General features: G+C 45.3%; 1 protein-coding gene across 1 annotated transcript; it reads right to left on the bottom strand.

Moving 5' to 3' along the window:
• Positions 1-20577: 20577 nt before the first annotated feature.
• On the bottom strand, positions 20578-22146 carry LOC135942263 (uncharacterized). The gene has a single exon (XM_065488281.1). The coding sequence runs from the start codon at positions 22144-22146 to the stop codon at positions 20578-20580; it is 1569 nt and encodes a 522-aa protein (XP_065344353.1).
• Between the last annotated feature and the right edge of the window lie 141 nt (positions 22147-22287).

Below are 22287 nucleotides of genomic sequence, written 5' to 3'. Positions count from 1 at the left end.
ATTACGACAAATTCAAGCAGAAAATGCTGGAAAAATATTCCCCCCCGTCTGACGTAATGTTATCTTATCAAGAGTTAATGAATTTGCGCATGAAACACACTGAGAGCGTAGATGATTTTGCTCAGCGCGTGCTTGTAGCCGCACTAGCGTCAATTCCTCCTGATGTGGCCGGTAAGGAAAAGGAAAATTACCAGCATATTGTAATGCAGCATGCCCGCGGGGTATTCATTACTGGATTAACCCCAGAACTTGCAACTTTCGTCCGGCACAATCAGCCAAAGACATTCGAGGACGCGGTACGGCTGGCCAAAAGAGAAGAAGCCGCTTTGAAGCAGCGGCAGCAATTGCTAAACAATAGCGTGGACCCTCATAACCATGAATTCCTGCCTAAGGTCGTTGACAAACGCAAAGTGCAAGCTGTGACCCAGATGATAACCCATGAGCCCACGCCGGATGTGAATTTTGTCACCCTAGGGCATTCGAATCCCGCCCAAGTAGCCACACATGTGCTTTTCAACGCTGAAAGAAGGGACGTTGCTCCACAGGGGGCCCATTATGAGAGCAATTACGGAAGATTCTACCAAGCACCTCACTTGCGAACTCAGCAGGATCGGGTGTATCAAGAAGATCGAGTTACTGAGTTACAATGGCGAGAGCAGCAGCAACAAATAACGCCGCCTGAGCCGCTTCCACCGAGATTTAACAAACAGGGTAATAACAATGCAGGAAGGGGTGACGCTAACGCTTTTCCTCGCGTTGATGCATGTTTTGGATGCGGATCCACGGGCCATCGCCGATATTATTGCCCTCATAAAACTTCAGCGTGTCACTACTGCGGAGTGAAAGGGCACCTCCACCGAGTCTGTCGAAAATGGGAAGCAGAAAAACAGAAAAATAACAATCAACAAGGTCAACAGCAGCAGCAGCAACAGCAACGGCCTCCGCAGCCCCAACAACAGCCCCAGCAGCCTCCGCACCAACCTAATACATATCCGCCAACCAATCTGGCAGGAAATGTCTCCAGCAATAATCCCCCGATTCAATCTCAAAATCCTACAGGGCTGTTGCGACATGATAATGTGCCAAACACGGAGAACACGCGCAAAGTGAACATGGTACGTCAGCCGCCTGCTGCATGCCAAGGTGAGCCTCCAAAAAACGGGGAGGGCCCGGCGGGCCTTGCCAGGCCCGCAATGGGCCAAACGCCGCCGGAAGCGTCCGAATGGTGCCTAACTCTGTAGGGACCCGAGAAGAAAATTACAATGCTACGGAACTTACAAGGATAGAACATCGCGGTTCCGGAATATATCTCAATATGCAAATTTTTCATGAAAACAATGTCATTACCGGGCAATTCGCTCTTGACACAGGAGCAAGTTTAGTAGCATTAATTCCCTACGGATTTTTGCCCAAATCAGCAAGAGGCAAATTGCGTCCTTCGCAGCCTTTGTCTGAACTAACAGGCAAGAAATTAGAATTAGAAGGTGATATCTTATTATTGGTTAAATGGGGCACTTTCATTAATTTTGTAAATTTCACAGTAATGAAAGAAGGCTCCCCTGTTACATACGGTTTGATAGGAGCAGAATTCGCAAGTCAGCTTAAACTCAAAATTAATTTCGGCCAACGACGCATCGAATGGCAAAATTATATTTTACCCGCTGAATTCGTAACGCATAATGCAATTTACCCAGCAGTAGTAAAACGTCGCAATCAGACAGAAGTCCACTCGTTGATAGGCAACGAGACCGGGGTCCAAGGCCCTCCAGACAAAGTAAATGTATGGTTAGCAAATCAACAAGCCTTTATACAAAAACAACAGCAGGAGGTACAAGAGCAGTTACCTACGCTCGACTTAGTGCTAAAGATGTGGCAGCAGGAAATGGATACTGAATTAGACACATCCACTTTATTTTCGCCCAGTACTCCTCCGCAAGTGCGCATAATAAACCGCGGGCAGGGCCACCGCGTGGACGCTCCGATTTGCCGGCCGATCACCAGTGTCTCTCCTCACCAAATTTTTTCTCGCGTGGAAGAAATTAGGCCGCAGACAATGACAGCCACTAAACAAGGTCAAATTGCTTTCCTGCAACGAGGGTCATCCGTACAGATAACACCTCTGCAGAACAACGACAAAGGAATTGCAAATCAAAATCATATCAACGCAATGCTCCAAACAAAGATCCCGAATTGCCGATCATTAAGCCCGAGTAGTGGCGTTTCTTCCAGCAATCTTAATTTAAGTTTGAATTGCACCGAATGTCAGCGCAAACTCGAAAATGTCGACTCAGAAAATTTCTCCCTCGACACAAGTAGCGAAGTGTACAGCGCGAAAAATTATTCTATTAACTCACTAAGTAGTCGCATTATCAATACATACTTAAGTGAGAATGTTCATTTGCACTTGCGCGACTCCATGCTGCTAGAGCCCGACACCAGAGCAGCGATTCACTTACCAGAGAGCGTCTCATATATCAAAAAGGGGCGCGTCTTGCCTGTGTGCGTTATTAACTATGGCGGCGAAACGGCGCACATACACGCCGGAGATATAATCGGCCGCGCGCGACGAGCCTACTCCGTTATAGAAGATTCAGAAAACTTCGAGTTTGCAAAAAACATTGACATTCAGTTCACTCCTCAAGAGCGTGTTCAGATTCTCATGACCAAATTCAAAATTTCAAGCATGCCCGAACCTTTTCGGTCCGGATATGCTGAAATATTTCAAGAATTTCACGAATGCTTCTATTTTGGCGAACAGGATGAAACTATTATGGAAACTCCTGAAGTAAAATTCACTGTGGAATCCGACAAACCAGTTTTTATCAAACAGTTTAGGCTTGACGAACGATCGCGAGCCCAGGTGAAGGAACAAGTGCAATTAATGATTGACAAAGGAATTTTGCAGCCCACCAAGAGCACGAAATACAATTCGCCATATTTTCTGGTTCGAACCAAAGCAGGCAACAAAGAAAAGGTGCGGATGGTAGTTGATTTCAGGTGTTTGAATAACATAATAAGAGAGCGATTTTCTCTGACCGCCTCCGTAGCTGAAGCCCTGTCGCATTTTCACGGCAGCGCATTGTTCAGCTCATTTGACATTTCCGCCGCTTTTCATCGCATCCCCATTCATCCAGAGTCGCAAGAGCTTTTGGCAATTACCGTTGAAACACAACGATATGTGTACAACAGGCTGCCTTTCGGACTAGCCGTATCTCCGAGTCATTTAGCGGAAGCTCTTTACCCAATTTATGACGAATTAATTCAAACAAAATCGCTCATTCTGTATGCCGACGATATTGTTCTGCATTCAAAAGATCCAGAAGATCACTTAGAGTTAACGCGTAAATTTTTACGGGTCACATTGAAGCACAAAATCAAGCTCGGCATAGAAAAGGTGGAATTGGCAAAAAAGGAATTAATTTTCCTAGGTTACCAGGTATCCAACAGAGGGCTAACCTGTGACCCCCGCAAGGTGGACAAAATGCTAACTCTCGACCCTCCTAAATCAGTGAAGCTGATTAAGAGTTTCCTAGGTCTCACAGGATATTATATGGAATTAATTCCACGCTACATGGAATATGCAGAACCATTATTACAATTGACCAAAAAGAACCAACCTTTCATATGGACCCAGGAATGCCAGGATGGATTTGAGAGATTACGAAACGCCTTGGCTTCCAAACCCATTACCATACACCCTAATTTTGGCGAGACATTTTACCTAGCATGTGACGCCTCGACGCGCTTCGCGTCAGGCGTACTTTTGCAAATGCTAAACGACAAACTTCACCCAATAGCCTTTGCATCCACTCGTATCAAAATGGGGAAGAAGTTCTTGTCGATTTATCAATTGGAATTGTTCGCTGTGTATTATTCCTTGAAAAAATTTGAACGGATCATTAAGGGACAAAAGATCGTTATCTTGACCGATCACAAAAGTTTAATTTTCCTGGCCACATCCAAGAAAATTAATCCCCGAGTCGCGAAATATGTCCTTTATCTCAGCGAATTCTCTTTAACTTTCCAACATATCCCAGGAAAAGACAATATTTTCGCAGATCTGTTATCTCGCCGCGTACGCGCTGTCGTTCCTGATAAATTCAAAAATATGCACGAAAATTATGAAGATCCAAACATTCCAGAATATCTACCCTACATATCTGAGGATTTACTACAGGCAGAACAAGAACGCGACCCTGCCCTAATCGAGCTGACAGAAAAATTAGCATCTGAAGTGAAAGCTAATGAAATTTATTTTAAGGCAAACGGCCTTCTTTATCGAAAAGCAGATGCTCTGCATAATACTGATGCCATAATTGTCCCACCAACCCTGCGGAGACACATCTTTTACGCCTTTCATTATATTCCAGTAATGATACCTCACACAGGCGCGGAGCGATTATACACGGTAGTTAGGCGTTTTTATTACTGGCCAGGGATGCAACGTGAGGCGGAAGCCTTTGTAAAAACGTGCCATGTGTGCAGCCGCAGGAAAACCGTTATTCCACGATACCCCATGGACGCAGCTTATTATCCACAGGATATTTCAGAAGCCGCCGCTTTAGACATTTGCGGTCCTCTCCCGCTCAGCGAATCGGGAAATCGCTACTATGTCAACGTGCTAAATTTACATTCTAGACGGATCAGCTCATATCCCTTAGCCAGAATAACAGCGGAAGACGTGGCCAAAATTTTGCTCGAACATTTTTTGAAATATGGAACTGTGAGCCGACTGCGCATGGATAACGGCGCGCAACTGAAAGCCGAATTATTTCGCAGTCTATGTAGATTAATGGGGGCGACGCCCACTTTCATAGTACCTTATTCTAAACGAGGTGCCGGAATTCAGGAGCGCACTTTTAAAACCACATTCTATACTGTTTGCGGCGCGCTGGAAGAGCTGAAGGATAATAACTGGGAAATCATTTTGCAAATAGCGAATGCGGTGCACGCGGCCACGGTAAATGCAGCCACTGGATTTACCCCCTACTTTCTGGAACACTACACATCTTTCAGATTTCCTATGCTCTCCTTTTTTGCACAACAACCTGAGCCAGAGTACGGCGAAGCGGATTTTCTAACCAAATTGCACAACCGCGTTCATGCCACCAAAAAACAGTATCATAAGAACACACAGAAATATGCCGAAAAGGCCACGCGGCTTTTCAACAAACACGCTAAAAGACGCCAATTCAATGTCAATCAATACGTGTGGTTTGACTGTTCCGACAGGTTAATGAAAAGAGGATTGAAATATCACAAAGTCATGGCTGGCCCATTTCGGGTCGTGGCTATAAAAAGAGATCGTACGATTTACCTCGAAAGCCCGCATTTAAATAATGTGGTGCGGACTCACATAGATAAAATCAAGCCATTTGTGGGTCAGATCAAACCGAAATTACAGTTGGTAAGGAAAAAGAAAAACAACAAATCCAAGTCAGCGAAATGCAAAACTGAGAAGAAAAGATCCAACCGTTCGTGCAATTGTTTTTCAAATTCAAGTAAAACATGGGTGCCTGTCGAGACAGCTCATTCATCAAGCGAGACCGGCTCTGTTACAGCCTCTCCGAGCAATCAAACTGATTCCGACTCCGAGCAGTCACATTCGCCAAAGAAAATTTCTAGTCAAAGTGCCGAAACTATATCGGCCAATCTCACTATCATGAATGAGAAACGAGAAATGTATGAAAAAGCAAATCCATTGCCTAAGGAAAGTCCGGATTCTGCGGAGGAGGAAGATAAAAGTTCTGCGCATACAGAGCTTGCCCTATCCGACGAATCTGAAAACGAACGAAATTTACATAATGAACTCAAGATATGGAAAAAGATTTTCGACAATCAGAACCCACCCCGGCGTGAAGGCCTTCGAGATAGAACTAAGATTAAGCGTCCTGAAAGATATCAATAATTGCCAAATTCAGAGTTTCCGAGACAGCCGTGTCATTTTAATATTTTTAAGGTTTATACACTGTGAATTCACGACTTCAATGTTCCAAATTTCTTACAAAATTCAGTTCAAGTATTTCAGATACAATTCAGGCTTTACGATAGGCGAAACATTTCTGACAAATTCAGTTCGAGTATTTCAGATACAATTCAGGTTTTACGATATGCGAAAAATTTCTTACAAAATTCAGTTCAAGTATTTCAGATACAATTCAGGCTTTACGATAGGCGAAACATTTCTGACAAATTCAGTTCGAGTATTTCAGATACAATTCAGGTTTTACGATATGCGAAAAATTTCTTACAAAATTCAGTTCAAGTATTTCAGATACAATTCAGGCTTTACGATATGCGAAACATTTCTGACAAATTCAGTTCACAGTATTTCAGATACAATTCAGGTTTTACGATATGCGAAAAATTTCTGACAAAATTCAGTTCACAGTACTTCAGATACAAGTCAGGTTTTACATTGTGCGAAAAATTCAGTCCAAGAATTTCAGATACAATTCAGGTTTCACAACATGCGAAAGAATTCAGTTCACGTATTTCATATACAATTCAGATTTCAAATTGCGCGGAAAATCAAAGATTCAACTTACCCCCTTACAACATGCTTCAGTTCAAACTTCTTAAAAACCCAGTTTTAAAAGCAGGCCTGCTACAAAACAAACTGGTAAAGATGTGAGGGAAATTCAAGAGACTTCAAAATACGAGACAAATCGGGAATCCGATTACGCATAATTTCATCAATTCAGATTTCATGAGGAATTCAGCTAAACAACCTCCAAGAGAAGAGAGACTTTCATTCAGCTTCACCACATACAAACAAAACACATTCACGGCTATCTTTCAGGCATTGATACAATTAAATACGGGCTTCATCAGACGGACTTTCACTCTCAATGGATATATTTTTGTTTTAGGATCTCGAGGATCCATGGCTACCACAGAATGGAACCCTCGATTAACCAGGGTACTGTTATAGTACCCATAGATAATATGCACGTGGCCAGTGCGCACGTAACTATCGCTTTAGATTGGAAGCTAGACCGTTTAAAAGATACTTTCACTCAGATTAATGATAGTACAGCAGAAGAACTGCAAGAAATTAGTCAGGCGCTAAATCAACACGAAATTGACAATACTACACTGTACAATGAGGCCAAAGCTCAATTAGAAACAGCAACTGGCGACATACACCAAAAACAGAAATCTCTCCAGACCAAATTAAATGCCCTCCTTGAAAGCGCCACACAGATTAATACTTTCCTTCGCGAAGAAAGGGCGCTAATGCCGGTAGTAGGGCAAGTGTTAGGTCTCCTATTCGGGACAGCCACCGAGGATCAATTTCATGAGCTTCATAGCAAGATCCGTGACGGAAATTTAAACCAACAGGTACTGGTTCATATGATTAACAACCTAACTGCATACGTGGACTTAAGCGTTTCCCACGCCCAATCAGCTATAATGCAATTTAGAGAAAAAATTTCATTTACAGCTGGTTTAGCCATTCAATTAGCAATCAACGAATTGAAGGACAATTATAATGCTGCTTCTCAGCGATTATTGCTTGATATCATAAATGCCGAGCTAATCCTCACAAAAATTAAAGCTAAAAGTGTTAGCGCACAATTGTTGTCTCCCTCTATTCTGAGAGAACTCATTCACAACTTTAACGTGGAGTTTCAGCAACATAATGATTTCAAATTCATGTTCGATCCCAAAAATGAGCTCTACAAATATTATAGTCTGTTAACTATACAAACAATCATCCCCCTCCGTAAGGGTTTTAGAATTTTCGCTACCATGCCCATTCTGAAAATCGCTGATACTTTTCGCCTATACAAATTGATACCTATGCCCTTTGAGCTATCCACCCTTCCCACGGTCACCTTAAAATATAATTTTGAGCAAACCCTGCTGGCCGTCGGGTTTAACAATAATTATTATTGGGCCATAACAGAGGAACAATTCAAAAGAGATTGCGTTCGACAAATACCCATCATCTGTAGCCCCTCCACTCCTCTACAACTCGCCCCGCCTACTACCTGTCAGCTCGCCTTATTTCAAAATAAAGTGAGCGACGTTCTCCCCCTATGCCCAGTAGCGCTATTTACTGAAGTAAATTATTTTATGACTAAAATAATGGGAAATGCCGAGGTGGCGTATTGGGCATATTCGCTGAATAATACCGGTCAAGACATTGCCATTGAATGTTTGAAAAGAAATCAGCAATCTAATTTCCATATCAAAGGAACCGGTATCCTCAAGGTTAAAAATGGATGTAAAGTACAACTGTTCAACTCGTTGATTACACCAACATATACAAAGGTTTATAATTACACCGCCATACCCCTAGATCAGGCCCCCATTATTACGGCAAATAGGTTCAATTACAGTAATTTTCTAAAACCCATATTAAGCCAATATTCCACTAGAGCAGAAAATTTATTAGAATCCATCCAGAAACAATTACGTAAAAAGAAAATTTTGAGCATCGACGAAATTTATGGAGAACTCCAGCATCAAAGAATCAGACTCTATTTGCAAGAAATTGCCTATTGGTGGGAAAAATTGAATAACTGGAAGACGTATGTTATACTAATTGCGTCAGCCGTTCTCATGTGCTTTATTCAATGGTTACGGTCCAAGCGTCCTGTCATACAAAAGGCTTAGTAGCGATGAAGGCAAACACACTCAACACACATAAATCACCCATGTAGCCACAAACCTTCCATAAGCCAATCAAACAACACACGAGGAATTTTCATTTACGATAGAGTCATTTATTTTTGATTTCAGCAGGCGAGGGATCGCATTAGGCCTGCTGGTAGTTTTCCCTTGGACTTCTGGCACTGAAACCGCTTATTCATTGAACCCAGAGGGCGTTACCTTTGCTGAAATTGGCACGGTTAGGTTGTCATCACCAGTTACCGTTACATATGTATACGATTTAAATACACTCGAGCTGGCCGGAAAAACTATAACGGAAAAGGTCAGGGAGATTCACCAGATGATTTATTCATATTTACAAAACCCAGCCATCCGCGATTTTATTCACCATTACATTACCCTTCGACGGCAATTGGGCGAGGTCTATCAAACAGCCACTGCCGTAACCAAAGAAGCAACGAGGCTAAGACAAAAATACGAAAACAATTCTCTATCCAAAGCCCCCTGGGCCGCCGAGAATGCAATTCGCATAGATGAACAAACCCTTCTGAATCAGGACCTTGATGCAATAACGATTTTCGTAGATTTGGCTGGAAAATATGGTTTATCGGATTCATTGGAACACATCAGCTACTTAAATAACCACATGGGACAAACTTTGCGAGCTTCTCTAGTCCATCCAGATGGATCCACAACCACAAATCATACGCATCAACCACTGTTAGTTGCCTACACTAAAGCGGTAAATCAACTGCTTACTATAATTCAAATTTTCCCGGCGATATTATCTGAATACACGAAAACAATATTAGACGAGGAACGAAGCGAGAAAGCCATATTACGAATTCTGCGATCCTATGAATGTCTGAAACCCCCTCGAAATTTTCTTGACACCCGACTTCAATCCTACAATACTAATTATTTTAACGGTGAGATCGGGCACACTTTTATAATATCCCTGACTAATACTTGTCCAAAATTTACTCTATTTTTCCCCCTTTTCCACCCAATGCTACTTCAAAACACCACGAAAATTCTACATGATGTAGAAGATTCTTTTAACCCCGATTTCTTTGCATATTCTCAAATCAATGACAGGTTCGTGTACTTCAATAAACGTGACCTTCAAATACTTGACAACTCAACAACATATTACAGCAAATTAAAAGTAATGAGGAAACATGATAATCACTGTCTTAGTCAGATTTTCGTAAAAAACTGGAAAAGAGCGGAAACGTTTTGCAAACTAATTGATTCGCCCAAACTCCCCAACGTGATAAAATTCGGGACCAAAGCATTGTTCTCTCACAACACAATTCTGAATTATACATTGGCCTGCTCGACTCCTAATCTAACCTCAACCCTTCAAACATCCTCTAATGCCGGGTGTATTGACCCTCCCGCAGGTTGCGAGGTCCAAGGGTATGGACGGGTATTTCTGAAATATTTTAATATTTCTCTTAATTGCAGCAAAATCCGAGAGACAAGTTTGACATTATCCCCGTTTTCCCCTCGATTCCTGGAATCTAGGCCCAAGGAAAAGAAGGCGGGGCGAGGCTTGCCCAACATCGCCCTGCTCGCTTGTTTTATTTTTTGCCTGTGTCTCTTCGCAGTAAGTATCCCCCACTTATTAACTCACTGGTGTTGGCGACAAAATCGGGAAAGACAAGACACCCTCGTTGACCCACCAATCATCTTTATCGGTCCCCCCGCCATTACCCCTCAGGCCCGAGCCCGTCGTGCTTATAACCACGGCCGTCCACCCTCGCCCTTATTAGCCCCACAACCCTCGTCAGAAGCAGCCACGCGCAATATCAGCTGTACGGTGAGTAACTCAAGCGATATTGTCCAACATTACGCAGTTAGCATTCTACCTGAGAGATCAGTCTAAGTTCCAACCTCCCGACATAATTCTTTCCTTTTGCTCGTGCGTTCAGATCTACTCGTGTTTACCCCCTTTTATTATTTTCCTTTTTTTTTTATTTCTCCCAGGCACGCGTTCTCCTTTTCTTCAAGGAAAAGCCAAGCTTTCATGTCAAACTTTCTATCATTTCATTCCGATGCAAATATGCATCAGAAACTACCAAATCCACCCTGCTTAACTTATGTTCAGCCTTCATGTAGCCAAGATTTCTCAAATGCAAGTGTTAACAGGCACTCGTGAAGCCTACTCTGATATGTGTATAGCTAAAATTTCTTTCTATTCTTCCAGATTAACCATACAAGCAAGAAGGTCTTGCAACGATCCTGACAAAGCGCTGCTGACCACCCGTTGCGTCAGCCACTCGCTCTCTCCCGGCACCCCGTCCCGGAGAGGCAAGGTCATCACTTTCTTTGCTAAGAAGTAACCGCAGGCGCAGACACACAACATCAACAACAACCGCCACAGTAGGCTTTTCTTTTCTCTCCCCTTCTCGTTCGCTTGCCACATTCCTTTTGAGAGATTGAATTGCTATCTATTTCATTGGAAGTTACCCCAATTTTATGACTGTCATTCCCTCCAACATTTCGAGTGCGTGTCCATAAACCCAAACAGAATACAAAAAAAAAAACACAAAAAAAAAAAAAAATGGACGACAACCATTGGTCTCCACCTGCCGCCCCTCCTACGACGCCCGCATCCCCTCCTGCCATGGACATCGTGGAGGCCATCACCCTCGTCCTGAAGGTGGAGCCTGAGCCCTCGTCGCCCAGCAGACCACCCTTTTCTCGAGCGGGTCCATCCAACGAGCGCCTGCCAAGCCTCTTCGACGCTGATGGTCGGGTATCGCAGGCCGCCCTTCGCACACCCCCCACATCGGCGCTAGCGGCCGCCTTAAGCGCTCCGTCAACCTCAACACAGATGGCCGAATTTGACGCGCCATCAACCTCCACACAGGTGGCCGTATTTGACGCGCCATCAACCTCCACACAGGTGGCCATCTTTGGCGCACCATCAACCTCAAATCAGGTAGCCTGTTTGCCACCCGCACCGGTCCCCCCGTCTCCTTCACTTCAACGGCCACCGCCTCCCCGAAAGAGATCCAATAGAGGCCGACCGAAAAGGGGAAGAAACCCTTACGGACAACAATTGGCAGTACAGAAAAAATACGCCAGGGGATATCAACCACGTCACCTGGCCCGCCTCTACCTGGATAACTCGGCGACCAACATATTTAACGAGGATTTTCATCTTCATCCTCGAAAACGGCGGGAACTTGACACCGCCAGGTCATGGGAGGCGATAATGGCCTCATCTCTTTTCGATAAATCAGGACGGGACTTCCCTTTCGCTGAAGGGTCCCGGGTTGTGCGAAGACGACTTTGCACTCTCAAAACCATCGCGTATTCAGTGGCCATGGCTACGTACAACAGCCAAACCGTTTTCATGGGTCCTCCGCTTCGAGTGCCGCCACAGATGACCCTTAGCCCTGGGTTGACCCAGGCCGTTCAAAACACCCTAGAGTTCGAGCGCGCGGACCAATTAAGGATTGTGGAGCACCCCCTTCAACCGGTGTTGCAGCACCGCCTCTCGCCGGCCCCAGCTGACTTCACGATCCCGGAGTTCGGCCCACTCCCGTCAACCTTCGCCTGCGGTTTCCTCCAACTGGCAAACCAATTCTTGGTAGATCCAGAGGACGAGGGCCCTTTGACGTACACTAAGGCCCTCGAAATATATACCTTCCTCATGGGTTATTGTCATGCGGACGAAAACCCGGCCCAGGCGGCGGTCCGACTCACACGGGACCACGGGACACATGATCTGCTGCGGACTCTGCGCTGCGAGCCAGAGTTCGCTCCACCACCAATACGAGTGGTGTGGACGGCCGTCCGATCGCTGGGCCGCCAGCATCGGCTTCTCAATCCAGAAATTCCGGTACAAGCGGCCATGGCGGTTGTCATCCAGAGGACCCTCGAGCGCCTGCAACATCGGCTCCACCAGGGACCATCTTTTGAACTGTTGACCCATCTGGAGTTGCGATGGCTGACAACGAAACTTATCGACTGTACGAAACACACACACGGTCTGACAACGTGTTTTGTACGTGAGACAAGGGTTCCCGTCCATGATGTCTTCCCCATTCTATATAATGCAAACGGTACACCGGCCTTCAGGCCCTGTTCCTTCCTGAGCCCCATGATAGTCGAGGCTGGTAATTTGACCCCCCGACCCACTCTGGCGATCATGCTATTCTCACCAGAGGTCCTGTGCGTCGCTAAATACTTGCTTCTCCTCCCTAACGATTATCGCGACCCGGCGCTCGCGAACGCGTTAAGTTGTGCATTTTATAACCAACCACGCAACTACTAAATAATCCAATCCTTGTACAGATAGCATTTCAGTCCTGGCGTTCTCAGGGAGATAACTCTGTAATTATGCATCGTTTCATAAACTTCTCTGGCAAGCGAATTTACATTTTATTGTATATATGTTCCGTTTTCCGTTAGCAAGTAGCATAATTTTCAAGCCGCATTACACCCTTTTTAGACGTTCGGCTCAAATCTGTTTAAATTAGGTGTTTCTTTTACCTGTAGCTTAGATAAGGTTATATAATTTAACCCCCTAGCCTGTATTGTGATTCGTTTTTTGTTCAATTTAGTTTTGTTTCTAGAGTGTGCCCCTAACATAGAGTTAAGTTTGACTTTTACTAATTCTTGTATTTCATCATTGTCGTTTTATTTCATCATAATTCCATTGACGATAACCGGATACATTTCTGTGAAATTTTGCACGTACGTGGAACGCTATTATTTTACGTTGTAACACCAGTTTACATTTTCCAACATGCTCGATATTTCGTACTATTATTTTCGTTGTATTATGTCTCATTTTATGCTCGTCGCACAACTGTGATTCGTCCCTTATGCACCATGTTTGCTCCCCTTTTATGTTTGTCAAGGCACGGCCTTACACCACACATACACCTAATCGGAACCGCGGGTTCGCCATAATTTTAATGGAGGATTCAGACCTCACGAGTCGTCACGCGCGCCGCGCTGGCTCCCTAGTTTTAGTTCTTGGTTTAACAAATGTCAAAGGGCCTCATCACTGCCCCCTGTCTTTCTTACAGTCAGGGCCGGCGAATTTTTCGCTTTCCTACCCCACGGGAAAATCTCGCGCTTATATCCACCTTTCTTTTATTTTTACCTTATTTTAGGACCACTAACCCTGCGTGCCGCGTTTCTTACTAACTCCCGACCAACATTGGTCGTTGTCGTTCCCTTTTAATTATTCCATGCGTTGTTCGTTTTCCTTTAATTTTAATGTTTCGGTCCTAAAATATCAGCCAGAGTGGCTACTTTAGTTTAGTTGTCTTCATGTTTGGTTTGATGTCTATCGTTTTCTTTCCTGTTTTCCTGATCGGTTTAACATTTGGGTTACCATTCTTTCGTTTCTTTTTTCATTTTTGCGCCCCTTCTTACCTTAATATACGTACTTCGGTTCGTCTTTCTTTGCGTTTATTCTATTGTGTGTTCTTTTAGTTCTTATTGGGTGATCCAGTTTATTTAATGATATTGTCCGGGCCAATATCACAATCCACGGGGGTCCATTTATGTAGACTCACTGCATGAGCTACATTTTTATAATTCATTTTGTGCTCTTTCAAGCACCAGCCCCCCTTTTGCTCCAGCCCCCCTGTTTGCGTGCACATAGCGTGACGTCACTCTTGCCAACCACAACTTGCGAATTACTAAAATCAATCTTGTGATCGCTCACTCACGGAGCCGAGCCAACCGAGTAGATACAAGAGCGATTGCCTAAAAGCGAGCAAGCGACACGGCTGACAGAGGTGCATCGCTGCACGTGCCATCGGGCACGGACAACGACCCCTCTCGACGCCATCGTAGCTGTCAGACATGATGAAGAGCGGGTCATTTCAAGGTGGCGAGGGCCACCTCCCATTAAATCATGTCAGTCGTCCCCCTCCGAAAAGAGGCGTTGATGTCGCAATCATAGACAAAAAACAGTAGCAAATGGACCAAAACGTCAAAAACCCGCCAGAGTTATGGGGCGTCATGTCTAGACACGCGTGCACACGGGCGGGACTTGGGTATAAAGAGGGGGGATCCCGACGCCTCGGGGCTCTTGTTCTACACCCGCTACACGAAGCAGCAGGTTGTTTCTCTCGTCACCCCGTGACATGTATATTGGCCGCGACATAAATCTGTCATTTTGAGAAACCGAACACCAGCCGACTTGGGCGCTGAGCACCCCTCAGCGCTGCTTTCCCACCCTAATTCGCTGACAACCGGGACACACATGGAATCCATTATCTTCCTTGTTCTCTTGTAAGTACACTCACATTTCGATTAGACCCCCCCGACAAGACATTAGCGTCATATTACCCAAGTTTTATTGCCATTTCGACCCAACAAGTCAGGCGTCAAGTTTCTTTCACAAACATTAGAATACTCGACGTATTTTAATTAATTCAGAAATTTCCGTTGATTTTCCGTTAAGTTTCCGTCTGTTCCGAGAATTCATATCACACTCAAACACATTAATATTCCAAAGTGCCTACCTCAATATTTATCTCAATAATTGTCTACAACCCTTTCCATAATCGCCATTTCTCAGTTGTCTAGTTCTGCATATTCTTAAAATATTACTGTATCGCTCGAATAGTTTATGTGAAATAAACCATTTTTCCAAAGTTTGTAAACGCTAATTCGTTCGTTTCTGTCCCGCCGATATATCTCCATTCTGCTCAAATTTGGAATTAAACGAAATTGATAAGTTTAACGTAAATGTGTTTTCCCATTTAATGCGTGGAAGACTAGTGCTGAAGTCTCACAGGACGGCCAATTTAAAGTAAAAGTGCTTTCCCATTCAGGCGAGGAAAGTTAATCGGCCAAAAGAGAGTTATCAGAATCAGAAAGAAATATTCTAAAGACACCCGCTGAGAGAGTAGCGAGAGTTCATATCTCCGCACCAAGGAAGAAAGGGAGAGCCGTGCCGTCAGCACCCCCCTCGGGCCTGGCCTGTCGAAGCTGCCGCGCTGAGCGAGTGACCGCCGAGTCCAGCCGAACCGATTTCGTGACACACACACACACGGTGAGTTGCTTCTTTCTCTCCCTTGTTCGCCAGTCCTTCCAGTACACCCCGAACTCAAACTCAAAATCTGCTGTGTAATTTATTCGCTCTATCAACACCTTGAGCGAGGCTACACCGAGGACTGTTGCGAGCGGCCGCCTCGAGCCCCCCAGTCCCTTCCTTACCGATTTGGTATCGTTTTGGACTCAGTCGAGTCAACGCCGCGCCGTGCCCGAACGTTCCTTCGTCTTTGATTCATCCGCGCCGCGCAACCGCCGGCTAGGACCATCATCGACAAACGCATCCGCGAACACTCACAGCCCTCTGCTAGCATTACAGCAGAAGTGAGACAATCTCGGTTTGCATTTCAACCAACTCTTTATGACTGTACTGTCCGAAAAGCATTCATTCCTCAAGATTTATTTTGTAAAACGCAATTTGTTTCTTTCCGGCTTCCAGCCTCAAAGGGGGGGCACTGTAGCGGTTCCCGCTTATTGGCGTTAACTTAGTTTGTAACCTTTAGATGTCACTTGTAACTGTATGATAAGCTTTTCTCATTTACCCTGTATAATACACCTTCACTGACCGCTCACCTACGCACGCATACGGTCATGTCGCATTTACCTCTCCGGCCGGGAGTATAATGTCGTGCGCATATATGACGCTTGTAATAACTTATAGACCCGAAGATAATACCGGGGTAAGCATTGTATTTAACTGTGATAATAATTATTGTTATTCTCGACTCGCATATTGATGCGTTAATTAATTGTTTATATATTGACTTTCCTTTGAGATTTTATTGTGAATATTTATTATGTAAAACTTTACAGTCTTAATTATGGATTAAATCTTCGTCTACAAAGGAACCAGATGCATTTCCTTTTGGCTCGAACCGAGTAACCCACAAGCAGTTCACGTCCCGCAGGGAGCTGCAAACTTGGATTCAAGTTGCTACTGTGGACTCACTCAGCTGATGATAAATACGAGAAATTCTTAGATGTTTTTCACCATTTGTTTTCAGTGTTTCCCTTTGAAAAAAATTTTGATCCGGGCAAATCAAAGGGAAAAGGTGAAGTTATCGCGTGAGGGGAGGAGGCGAGGAGAGGGCTCATTTTGCAGAGTAAGGCAGTTAAGTCTCTTCCTGAGCAGCACCCTGAAAGGGAGCTGTTCAAGCGAAAAAGATTTTATTTTAATGTGCGGTTGCAGCGTGAGATTTGCGCGCGAAACAGTGCCTTCATCGAGTCAACCGTAAACAAAACTGCGGCCACATGGTCATTGATTAATAAAGCGGTTGGCAAGGTGAAGGAGAGGCCGGACATTACAGAATTGTTGATAAATGATGCTGTTGTAACGGATAAAATTGATATCGCCAATGCTCTGAATGAGAGCTTTGTTGTTGCGCTGCCGCCGCACTTTCAGATGCCACACACAGCAACGAATGAAATCTTTGCCTCACACGCTCTTCCTGTCTCCTGTCACGGCTGAAGAAATTTTGCATCATCTGCGTTTTTTTGCCTCCGAAAAAGTCCACAGGCTGGGACGAAGTCCCACTATTTCTGGTTAATCGAGTGGCGCAACACATTGCCGCGCCACTCGCAGATATTGTCAATTGCTCGTTCTCGACTGGTATTTATCCAAAGTTGATGAAAAAAGCTGTTTTTGTTCCATTGTATAAGAAAGGTGACAAGCGCGATGTTAAAAATTATTGCCCGATTTCCAATTTATCAACCTTTTCTAAAGTTTTGGTAAATTGCTTTTTGATAAGACTTGTTAATTTTATGAGGAACATGGCTTGCTTCCCAAAAGCCAACATGGTTTTGGTTGTGGCATGTGCACGGTTACGGCATTGTTTGAATTTTTTTGTTAAATTGCATGAGAAGATGGTGTGGTGCCTCCTCGCCACTACTTTCTTAATAACTACTTTGCATTAAACCTGTATCGCCAGGTGGCAGTATTAAGGTGTGCGACAAGCAGTGCACCCTTACTGCACCTTATCCCCCACTGCACCTTAAGCCTCGCACGACAGCAGTCGCAACACAATATATTCTCTCTCCGGCTAGGATGAGTTTTTATGCGAGGATGTTCTAGAAACTTTGATCTCGAATTAATAAGACCCGAACTACGGGCTACGGGGTAAGCTTTAATAATTATTTGCCTTTCGAAAGTGATATTTTCATTGTTATAAATGTGTTATTGAATTTTGAGTTTTAATTATTATAATGTAATTTCACAGTCTTGATCTTGATTGATACCTCAACCACGAGACATGAATAAAATACGTCCACTACTAAAAGATGCATTTCTGTCACGCTTCCACGTACCCACAATGGAAAATCGGCAAAAGATTTTGGCAATATTCTTTTACTTGACTAATGCTTTCGGGACTGTGTGTGTGTGCCGATTTTGCTGCGTAAATTTGAACAGAATGGCGTTCACGGCGTTGCGCTTGACTGGCTAAGATCGTCGCTCACCGGGTGCACGCAAGTGACTCAAAGGGTTGGCAAGTGGGAGAGGACAGTGTTTTCGTCGGAGGTTTCGTTGGTGCGTGGATGGCGTATTGTCTCCGTCACTTTTTGTTGGTGGAGTCTGCGACATCCTGTTTTGTATGTTTTGATAGGCTTCAGGCTTCACCGTGAATTATGCCGACGACACTCCCTCTTTGCTTTCCGCCCAAACTAACGAAGAATTGTATCAAAACGCCCGGTTGTCAGCAGTCAGCAGAGATGCTTCAAGGTTTTTGCGAAGCTAATTTTTTAACACTCAACGCATCAAAGTCAGTTATTGTGCAGTTCCGTGGGCAAAAACAGAATGTGTCCCCTCAAAGAGACCTCGCCGGCCGATTAATTCAGTGTGCAGATCATGCCAAAATTTTTGGGGCTTCACGTGCGGCAAGACTGCAAAAGTTGGATGACCACGCACAGTACTTAGTGGTTGCCTGCATACAACGGTGACATTATTATTATCCTGTATTTATTCTGGGTTAACAATAATACACAAGACCCGACGGGCCTACAAAAGAGGCCAAGTCGGGAATTGGCGCCTGGACATTGGACAAATCAGAATAGCCGGGGTCGTCTCCGAAGGCGGGTTCAGGGCGCCGGTCCTCACTGCAATCTTGGTCCCACGTAGCCACCATCCACCAGGAGCGGTGAGGCCTGTTCGACTGATCAGAATGATGGCCAGGAACTTCGATGTCAGCTTGGGCTGGTTTTCTCAAAGTTGACTTGGCTGAGTTAGAAGCATTGTGAGCAGCCGGGCGTTAGCCAAGGCTTGACGCTCTTCCACGCTGGCCCCCATAGCAACTCGTCAGGGAGATTTGGCGCTGGAACTCGATTTCACTCCCCCGGCCGGTCTTCTTCGCAGACTTAAGAGCCACCCCTCGTCTGAAAATGAATTTCTTTCTTCAGGAGTGCCGGCTGTCGCTCGTTCGATGGTAGGGTTGAGGGCACGGCGGGGTCAACTCTGGGTCGTCCCAAGCTGAGATCCCTCGATGGTCGTTGCGGTGGCCGGTTTCTTGGACGAAGAGCCGCATCCTCCGGCTAAAGAGGACTCCTCTCCGCCAAGGCAGAGCCCCTCGGCGTGATTCTGCGGTGTCGCGAGCGAAAATTCGCAGGGTGCCGTTGGCGAGCTACTCGGGTGCTTGTTGGTCTTTGCCATTGTTGCTTGGATGGAATCGTACTCACTCGCCGGTCAGAACTTCAAAACCAGAATTTTGGGCCGAAATCTTGTTCCCCAGAAGAAATTTTGACGTCATTCGATGCGGCGTGAAAAGCTGAGCAAGGAGATGCCAGTTTCTTCCAGTAAAAGTTCAGCGTTCAGCGTCGGGGCCAAAAGGGGAAAATTCTGAGGAGCGAATTTTAAGTGCGTCCGTTCTTGTTGTTGGCAACAATCGGACTCCTTATTATTATTATTCTGTATTTATTCTGGATGAACAGTGATACACATAACCCGACGGGCCTAAAAAAGAGGCCAAGTCGGGAAATGGCGCCTGGACAAATCGGATTAGCCGGGGTTGTCTCCGAAGGCGAGTTCAGGGCGCCGGTCCTCACTTCAGTCTTGGTCCCACGCAGCCATCACCCACCAGGAGCCGTGAGGCCTGTTCGACTGATCAGGATGATGGCCAGAAACTTCGTCTTCAGCTCGGATTGGTTTTCTCAAAGTTGACTTGGCTGAGTTAGAAGCATGGTGAGCAGCCGGGCGTTAGCCAAGGCTTGTCGCTCTTCCACGCTGGCCCCCAGCAACTCGTCAGGGAGATTTGGCGCTGGAACTCGATTCCACTCCCCCGGCCAGTCTTTTTCGCAGGCTTAGAGCCACCCCTCGTCCGAAAATGAATTTCTTTCTTCAGGAGTGCCGGCTGTCGCTCGTTCGATGGTAGGGTTGAGGGCACGGCGGGGTCGACTCTGGGTCGTCCCAAGCTGAGATCCCTCGATGGTCGTTGCGGTGGCCGGTTTCTTGGACGAAGAGCCGCATCCTCCGGCTAAAGAGGACTCCTCTCCGCCAAGGCAGAGCCCCTCGGCGCGATTCTGCGGTGTCGCGAGCGAAAATTCGCAGGGTGCCGTTTGCGAGCTACTCGGGCGCTTGTTGGTCTTTGCCATTGTTGCTTGGATGGAATCGTACTCACTCGCCGGGCAGAACTTCAAAACCAGAATTTTGGGCCGAAATCTTGTTCCCCAGAAGAAATTTTGACGTCGATCGATGCGGCGTGAAAAGCTGAGCAAGGAGATGCCAGTTTCTTCCAGTCAAAGTTCAACGTCGGGGCCAAAAGGGGAAAATTCTGAGGAGCGAATTTGAAGTGCGTCCGTTCTTGTTGCCGGCAACAATCGGACTTATTATTATTATCTTGGATTTATTCTGGTTCAACAGTGATACACATAACCCGGCGGGCCTACAAGAAGAGGCCAAGCCGGGAAATGGCGAGCAAACAAACAGTGTGGAAATTAAAGTGCGAGAGTCTTCCTGACGATGTTGGCAGTTCCAAGTACTGCAGCTTTCTGCATCAGCTTGAGGTGGTTTGTTGTCAGCGGCAATGTCTCCATCAGCTTCTTCCAGTCTTTGAGCACAACTCCATTTGTAGAAATGACAACAGGAACCACGTTGATTTTCCCCAGGTTGTAGATTTCCTTCAACTCCACTGCAAGCGGCTGATACTTTCTCTTTTTTTCGACGACGGTTCTCTCCACATTGGCATCCAAAGGCACGGCGATGTCGATGATCAGGCCTTCTTTCTTCCGTTGGTCAATGACGACGATGTCCGGTCTGTTGGCCTCGACTGCTCGGTCAGTCACCATCTCCGAGTCCCAAAGAAGACGCACTCCTCCAGCTTCCATGACCTGCGGTGGCTTGCATCTGTAATAGGGCTGCTCTTCCTCCTGTAATTTGAGGCTTTTAGCGAGCGCTTGATGCACCACCTTCGCGACATTGTTATGCCGCTCAAGATACTCCCTGGGAGCCAGGACACTGCATCCTCCGCAAACATGTTGAATCGATTCGTTCTGTACCCTACATAATCGACACCTATCAGAGACATCCTGGCGCATGACATGCCTCTGGTAACCTCGAGTGCAAATCACCTCATCTTGAATGCTAAGAATAAAACCTTCAGTCTCACCAAAAATACCCGAAGTTCTAAGCCACTCAGTTGACCATTCCTTGTCTACATTCTGAGATTCCAGCACCCGAAGAAAACGACCATGCAACTCCTTTCCTCGCCATTCCTGCTTCCTGTCTTCCAAACTCATCAGGGGAAACTCAACGGGATCCACCGAGACGAGATCAAGCGCACCAAACGCCAAGTTCTTTTCTTGAATCACTTCGACAAACTCTGACCTGTTTTGCACAAAATAGTGCCTCAACTGTTCACATTGCCTAGCACACATGACCTCTAAACATAGAAGACATCGTCCTCCTTCTTTCCTCGGGATGTTCAATCGCTGGATTGAACTTCGTGGATGATGAAGCCTAAACTTGGTTAAGGTGACTCGAATCTTCCTATCTAATGCTTGCAATGAAGACTTTGACCATTTCAAGACTCCAAAACTGTACACAGCAACTGGAATCGCCCATGAATTAATCGCTGCGATCTTGCTCCTCCCTGACAAATATGTCTTGCAGACCTTTCGAACTCTAGCCAATACCCTCTTCTCCACCAACTTTCTGACATCACTGCTATTGATCTGCAAAAGCTGCTGCATACCCAAATACTTGTAGCTACCCCCTTCTTCCAAAGAATCAATGACCTCTCCATTCAGCAACTCTAAAACTTCTGCTCCTTCAACCACTTTCCCTTTCTTAACATGAACAGCAGCGCACTTCTCTAAACCAAATTCCATTTTGATCGTGTCACTAAACTTTTCTACTTCTTCCAACATTTTCTTCAGCTGCCTTTTGTTGCCTGCGTAGAGCTTCAAATCATCTAAATATAACTGGTGAGATATTAGACCTGCTGGCACTTCAGACATTTTATAACCGCACTTGAGATCGTTGATCAGCATGCTCAGAGGATTCATCGCTAATATAAACCAAAGAGGGCTAAGACTATCCCCCTGAAAAATTCCTCGTCGAATCTGGATCTCATCAGTTCTTGTAGCATTTGGTCCTCTTCCTACAATCAGTTGCGTTCTCCAACTCTGCATACAAGTCTGTAAAAG

The sequence above is a fragment of the Cloeon dipterum genome, chromosome 4, assembly GCF_949628265.1.
Source record: "Cloeon dipterum chromosome 4, ieCloDipt1.1, whole genome shotgun sequence".
Lineage (NCBI taxonomy): Eukaryota > Metazoa > Arthropoda > Insecta > Ephemeroptera > Baetidae > Cloeon > Cloeon dipterum.
The sequence above is the reverse complement of the archived record's forward strand: the minus strand, read 5'-3'. Positions and strand labels throughout refer to the sequence as shown.

Bases quoted from the DNA above. Each gene is read 5' to 3' on its own strand.
- LOC135942263 (XM_065488281.1), bottom strand. From the start codon at position 22,146: ATGAATCCTCTGAGCATGCTGATCAACGATCTCAAGTGCGGTTATAAA.